Source organism: Bos grunniens, chromosome 13 (genome assembly GCF_055505025.1).
Source record: "Bos grunniens cultivar Pamir isolate PY7600 chromosome 13, Bosgru_T2T1.0, whole genome shotgun sequence".
NCBI lineage: Eukaryota > Metazoa > Chordata > Mammalia > Artiodactyla > Bovidae > Bos > Bos grunniens.
This window is the reverse complement of record NC_141177.1, coordinates 22,458,665-22,465,997: the sequence shown is the minus strand read 5'-3', so window position 1 is coordinate 22,465,997 and position 7,333 is coordinate 22,458,665. Positions and strand designations below refer to the sequence as shown.

Genomic DNA, 7,333 nt, shown 5'->3' with positions numbered 1-7,333 from the left:
TAGAGTTGCCCCACTCTCCATAACTAGAGAAAGCCCACATACAGCAACGAAGACCCAGCAAAACCAAAAATAAATAAATACTTTTTTTTAAAGGTTCAGTAAATATTCATCAAGTAGGGGACAGCCATTCTTCCAGGCACAGGACAGCCCTAGTTGCATAAGGGGCGCTTACTTTAGAATTTGTTGAATGAATGAATGATCAAAACAAGACATTCAGAACCCTGCAGGGCAGAATTCTTGGGCTCCCTCTGCCCCCCAAACCCCCTTCCAAAATTAATTCTCCATCCAAAGCAGTTACTCAAAGTGGGGTCTATGAACTCTGCATCAGGATCAGTTAGCCTTCTGTTTAAAATGCAGATGTTCAAACCTCTCTACAGGACTGCTGAATCTGTCTTTCTTACATAGTGGGGCCAGGAATCCGAATATTTAACAAGTTTCCCAAGGGGTTTTTGTGAAAGCTAAACGACTGTATAGCCAAAGCTATGGGTTTTCCAGTAATCATGTACGGATGTGAGTTGGACCATAATGAAGGCTGAGCTGAAGAATCGATGCTTTTGAATTGTGGTGTTGGAGAAGACTTTTTTTTTGGCTGTGCTTTGTCTTAGTTGCTGCAAGGGCTTTTCTCTAGTTGCAGTGGCCAGGAGCTACTCTCCAGTTGCAGTGCACGGGCTTCTCATTGTGGTGGCTTCTCTTGTTCCAGAGTATGAGCTCCAGGGCAGGAGAGCATCAGGAGTCAGTGCCTTCCGAGCTCTAGCATGCTGGCTCAGTAGTTACGGTGCATGGGCTTAGCTGCTCCACACCAAGTGGGATCTTCCCAGATCAGGGATCAAACCCAAGTCTCCTGCCTTGGCAGGCAGATGCTTTACTACTGAGTCATCAGGGTAGCCCTGGAGAAGACTCAAGAGAGTCCCTTGGACTGCAAGGAGATCAAACCAGTCAATCCAAAGGAAATCAACCCTGATTACTCACTGGAAGGACTGATGCTGAAGCTGAAGCTCCAATACTTTGCTCACCTGATATGAAGAGTGGACTCATAGGAAAAAGACTCTGATGCTGGAAAAGACTGAACGCAAAAGGAGAAGGGGGCAGCAGAGGATGAGCTGGTTAGATAGCATCATCAGACTGGACATGAATTTGAGCAAACTCTGGGAGATTGTGAAGGACAGGGGGGCCTGGCGTGCTACAGTACATGAGGTCGCAAAGAGTCCCGCATGACTTAGCAACTGAACAAGAACAACAAAGAGTTGGTCGCCCCATTGCTGGAGTGGATAGATGTGGATGCAAAGCGGATCCAGGATCAGGAATCTGGGACCCGTGTCATTCCACTCTCTTATTCCCCCCTCCCTGGCAAAGAACTTAAAGCGATGGGTCAGCGGAGTTCTGCAAAAACTCATTCAGCAGCCAAAGCCTTGGGGCGGAGACCCCGGGGCTGCCCTAATGGGGCGGGGCTGGACGGGGCGGGGTCGCGGCTCCTCCCCGGCCCGGGGAGCTGGGCGGGACCCGGCCGAGGGGCTGCGCGGCGAGGCAGTGGTACAGCCTGGAGCACCGGGCAGCTGCGGCCGCCGAGGACCCTGGATCCCTCCCCACTCCAAGGTAAAGGCCCACCCAGCCCGCCACCAACTTAGTCGAGTTGGAGCGGAGTTCTCCAAGGCGTCTGTTGGCGGGGGGAGAAGGGCGGAAGGGTTCTGCCGAGCAAGCTGGGAGGAGGAGGGGGCCCTCGAACCCACCCCCCCGGGTGAAGGTCCCCGGATCTGGGGTCGGGAGAGCTAGATAGCCTGGGAACCCTCCAGGGATCTGGGGACTCACACCCAGGATCCTCGGGACTAGGGAAGCTCGGACTCTGGGAATGCTATGCCCTCCTGGGCTTTGTGGGTCTCCTCTCCACCCCCCCTCCCCTCCGGGACCCCTTCTTGTCACCAGACCTGGGGTCTGGCTGCCTCCGAGCCCCGCCCTCCTACAGCAGCTGGAGGCCGTCGTGCCAGTCGCTCCTGAATTTTTCACGGAGGGGGCGGGCCGGACACGCTGTTCCCATGGCACCGGGGCTCTCATGTTTCAGCCGGAGGGAAACCCCCCACCCCGACCCCCAGTCTTTGGCAGTACGGATTTGTCCTCCCGGGCCTCTTCCTCAGCTCTCCTGGGATGCAGCAGAAGTGAATTCCCCACCCCACCCCCGCCCCCAACCAAGGGGCTCTCAACCCTCCTTGTACTCCCCATCCCCAATCCAACCGTGGGGAAGCGGAGGAGGGGGCAATTCAGGTGTCTTTCATGAACATGGGTCTCCCGTTCTGAATGCAGGGGGTAGCTCTGTGTGCATGCTTGTGTGGACATCCTGTCTCCCTGCTGCCCTTCTGCCTGTGTGTCTGGGGGGAGTGGATCGTCCTCAAAGCATAGGAAGTGACCTCTGGGTGTGTATGCATGTGTGTGTTCATGCGTACTCACCCCTCCTAGCCTGACCCAAGTTCACTCTGGGCCTGAAGCCAGAAAGCCCCCATCTAGAGGATCTGAAGTGCTGCCTCCTCCCATCTGATCAAGAAAGGCCTCTGGAGGAAGCCTGAGCAGCAGTTCATCAGGACACTACAGAAGGGGCTCAGAGCACCTCACCTGGCTCACCACCCACTCCCACTTCTTGCAGAAGGAAGGAAGGAAGGAAACTCCCCTTCCCAAGGATGACCCTAAATACTCAGCAAGAAGCAAAGACCCCCCTGCGTCGCCGAGCCAGCACTCCACTGCCCCTGTCCGCCCGGGGCCACCAGCCTGGCCTTCTGGGCACAGCACCTTCTACACAGACCCAGCATCCCCGACTCGGCCAGTCAGTCTCCCTCAACGCCCCTACCCGGCAACCTTCACCTGCCCCCAACGGCTGGTCCTCTGAATCCAGCGACTCTGAAAGCTCTTGGGAGGCCCTCTATCGCGTGGTCCTGCTCGGAGATCCTGGTGTCGGGAAGACCAGTCTGGCCAGTCTCTTTGCAGGGAGGCAAGAGAGGGACCTCCACGAACAGCTGGGAGGTAGGGACCCTGTGGGCTGGGCTGGGCTGTGGTTGAAGGAGTCAAATCCCTGTCATCTGGGACATAGGGCTGCCAAGAACCTTTGTACAACTCCTGCCCTGCTCAACCCTAAGGGGCGTCATTCAACCAGGCTGTGAAGTGAATGAGGCCCCCTAGAGCTGTACAGGGCATAACCCGCACAAAGATATATAGGAGGGGGAATTCCTTGAATAGTGGCTGAGAAGTTTGCTAGTTTCTCATGGACGAGAGGTGTGTGCTTCATTTTCCTGTCATAAGGGAAGCAATTCTGAGTTCCACAAGTCCCAGTTATAAAGAAACAGTGGACTCTCCCAATTCTCAGACCCTACCAGCCCCACAGACAACCATCCATGTCCACCATGACCTGCAGCCAAACTGAAATCCTGCCCAAAATGGAAACTCCCAAATTCTAAGTTTGGGGCCCTGGGTTCCTCTATTCCCAAGAGGCACAGTGACCTGAGAGGGCTGGGGGTCCCAGGATAATGGGGATCAGGGACAGGACAGAGGAAATGAAGATGGGTCCCTTCAGGGCTGGTGGAAAGGACCCAGGATGAGTGTGTGTGTGGAGTGGGCAGGGGGAAGGGAGGCCTAACGGCAGAGATGAGGTGGAGATACTCTGACCAGGCTCTTTCTCCAGCCTCGGTCGCACAGAATGAAAACCTATATGAAAGGTCTATACATGTACACTGGTATGTATAACAGATGGGGAGATGGAGGTCTAGAGAGGGTGACGTGATCTTTTCTTGAAGCACACTCTAAGCCAGGGACAGAGCAGGACTGGGAGAATTCCCAGCCCCACTTTAACCCCACGGCTCCAGATCCGTTCAGTCAAACCAACCAACAAAAGCTTTCTCAGCACCGACTGTGTGCCAGGTACTGTACTGGGAGCTGGGGAGCCAGGACTCCTCCTGGGCTTGTTGACCCATCAGGAGGAACAGATGTCAAACAAGTATAGTGAACACTTCAAAGAGAAGTGGAGGGCGCGATGTGACCCAAAAGAGGGGTTAGGAAGGGCTACACCCTTCCCCAGGCCTGCGTCTCCTCCCTGAAACCCGGCTTTCTTCTTTTGCAGAAGATGTGTACGAGAGGACACTCACAGTGGATGGAGAGGACACCACGCTGCTGGTCATGGACACCTGGGAGGCTGAGAAGCTGGTATGGCACAGCAGGCAGGATGGGGGGGAGGGGTGCTGAGGAAGATCTCCTGGAGATATGGCAACCCACTCCAGTATTCTTGCCTGGGAGAATCCCATGGACAGAGGAGCCTGGTGGGCTACAGTCCCTGGGTCACACAGAGTCCGACACAACTGAGCGACTAAGCACAGCAGCAGCGCTAAGGCTAGTACCAGACTCCTGTCTTCTCGTAGGACACCACAGAGCAGGGACAGGGCAAGGCCCATTAAACCACAGCTCCTCAGCAGCACCGAAGCCAGAAGAACCTAATGACCCTGACCCTGTCTTCCCAGTCTATTCACCCCCTCCTGATAGCATCCCAGGATGTGCTTCTAACCCTGCAAACCTCCTCTCATGAGCACCGTCATCCCACTTCACCCACTCACATTGCACAGAGGAGGGAACACCTGCCCACACCGCCGTTCCTTTGTCTTACATATAGGCTTTCTGCAATTGGCTTACCCTCTCTGAGCTTCAGTTTTCTCACCTGATAAATGGGTGGATCATTCCTGCCTTCCTTACCAGCTAGTTTTTTTTTTTTTAAACATTCTTATGCAGTTTCACAGAGGTAAGCACAGTTTGGAGCATGAAAAAATTGGTGAACACGAGTGAAGAATTGGCAATAAAGATAATTCTTATTAATCATAACTTGGTAGCTAGTGAAAAAAAGGACACCAAGGATGTCCCTTGCTTGCCCATTCCAAAGCAGGAATGGACTAGCAAGCATCAGCCAAGGACATGTCCCCAGTACGCTTTCCTTAACTTGTTGGAGTTCTTTTCTGCTTGCTGTACAGGTATGCTCACTGTAGAACCCTGAAGAAATACAACTAAGCAAAGAGAAGGATCCAAAAATCACCTGGATCCCATCTCTCTAAGGGGTAGGCCCCTCCCCCAACACTCAGGGAGGCCCTGTCCACAGAGTGGGGCTTTAGAGGGACAGTGTCGGGTCATTAACAAGAATGGCTGACAGCTCCAGTGATAGGCCCAAATTTAGGGATGAAGGAGCTATGGGACCAATTCCTTTTCACCAGCATAAAAGGAAACCCAGGTCCAAATGAACATCATAAGAATGATGATGATTCTCTTAAGAGCAGCTGATACTGATGGAGTACCCTCTTCCTGAGTGTCAGCCCCAAGTGCTAAGCACTAGACATATATATTATGATATTCGGTCAAGACAAAAACTTGAGTGAGTGTACTTCTGATTCTCATTCTATTGATGAGGAAATCAAAAGCTCAGAGAGGTTAAGTAACATGTCCAAAGTTCTCAGATAGCAAGTAGGATTCAAATTCAGATCTATAAGACCCCAAAGTTTGCACTCTTTTTAAAAATATTTGTTTATTTATTTGACTGTGCAATGGCTTTCTCTAGTCACAGCGAATAGGGCTACTCTTCATTGCAGTGAGTGGGCTTCTTATTGTGGTGGCTTCTCTTGTGGAGCACAGGCTCTAGTTTGCAAGGGCTTCAGTAGTTGTAGTACACAGGCTCAGCTGCCCTTAGGCCTGTGGGATCTTCCCAGATTAGGGACCAAACCTGTGTCCCCTGCATTAGCAGGTGGATTCTTAACCACTGGACCACCAGGGAAATCCAAGTTTGCGCTCTTATGCATTAGGACTGCCCCTTTCTATCCCCACTGGGAGCATCACCTTCTGAACCTCCATCCAAGGTTCTACTCCTTCACTTGTTCATTAAGAAATACTGGCTGGTCCACACCTCAGCCAAGGCAAGGGGAGGGCCAGGTGTGCAAGGCCCACCCCAGGGTCTGATCTTGGGTCCCTGCAGCCGCATTGCACATGGCCACCCTTGGGGTCATCCACATGGCAGCAGCCTTCTGGGTCCCACGTACTTCTGCCCCAGTGGAAAGCCTTGGGGATCCAATGACTGATTCATACCCCCAAGCTTTTTATTAAATAAAGAATAGAGGGAGGGAAGGAAAGAGGGAAGAGAGAGGGAGGGAAGGAGGGAGAAAGAAAGAAACCTTGGTGGATACATACCATGGACCAGGACACTGAAGACCCAGGAGTGAATAAAGCAGACGTGTCCTCTGGCCTCATGGAGCTCACAGACTGGGGTCTGGGGTCTGGTATCACTTTTTGGATACAGTTGAGAATCCTATGGGGCAGAGTCCAGGGACTTAAGAAGAGTGATCAGACTAAGAGTCCCATGTGGGAGACAGAGTAGGAAGAATACTGGACTAGGTGGCAGGAATTGCCCAACTGTTGTGTGGCCTAAGAAAGTGTTTTCTTCTTGTCTGGCCCTTGGTTTCCCTGCAGATTCCCTGGCCAGTGTCTGTGAAGGCATTTCCCAAAGAGGGTCCATGCAGCAGCAGCCTTACTGAAATAAGCATCCATTCTTTCCATCCTTGGGCTAGATGATATTTTTTTATATCAGAGAGGCAAAATCTGACAGGATTGGGAGGGCTGTTGGTTCAACCAGTAGTACTTTAGCCTTGCTGTCCATCAGGGTCACCTGGAGGGTATTAAAAATCAGAGTCTCAAGTCTCACCCCAGACCTAATGAAATAGAACCTATAAAAGTAGAGTTCTGAATCTACATTTTTAATCAACCCTCAAGGGGTTCTTACCTACCAATCCATGTACCAACCAGCTTTTGTGATCCTAACACATAGCAAATCCTTCACAAATAAATATGTGCAATGAATGAGTGAATGGTCGAGACCCACCCTCTTATTCTACAGATGAAAAAACAGACTCAGAGAGAGAAATGAACCTGTCCATAGTCAAAGCTAAGAACCGAGAATGAGAACCCACATCTGTCTGACTCAGTTCAGAGTTATCTGGGAAGGATCAGTATGACTGTTGAGAACTTACCCACTTTGAGAATAATGGATAGCAATGCCTCCCTACTTATCTACCTTATTTGGTTATCAGAAAACTTTCCTGGCTTCTTTGCCCCTAACAAACAAGGCTTCCACCACACTCTGCATCTCCCACTCCTGCCTGCTGTCTCCCCTCCTGCTCAGCCTGCTCATCCTTTCTAACCCCACTTACCAGTCTGCTTGGAAGCCCTCTCAACTCTGCCCAGTTGAGCTCTTCTGGTCTACCCCTGCCTCAAGCCCCATGGTTCCTGCAGCCACTTGCCTATGCCTCTCTTAATGGTACTTATCACACTGCAT

At 51.9% G+C, this 7,333-nt stretch overlaps 1 protein-coding gene across 6 annotated transcripts in view; it reads left to right on the top strand.

Annotated features, from left to right (window-relative positions):
* Positions 1-1,502: 1,502 nt before the first annotated feature.
* The window catches only part of REM1 (RRAD and GEM like GTPase 1), a 31,531-nt gene continuing 25,700 nt past the window's right edge, over positions 1,503-7,333 (top strand). For 2 of the 6 annotated variants that reach the window (XM_086332581.1, XM_086332577.1), the window contains exons 1-3: positions 1,503-1,593; positions 2,633-3,006; positions 4,097-4,179. In XM_086332581.1, the coding sequence (XP_086188707.1) occupies positions 2,667-3,006; positions 4,097-4,179 (423 nt within the window). In that variant the 5' untranslated portion in view covers positions 1,503-1,593; positions 2,633-2,666. Of the gene's footprint in view, positions 1,594-2,448; positions 3,007-4,096; positions 4,180-7,333 lie in introns of all 6 variants that reach the window. The other 4 variants (XM_086332580.1, XM_086332576.1, XM_086332579.1 and 1 more) reach the window with 2 other exon arrangements.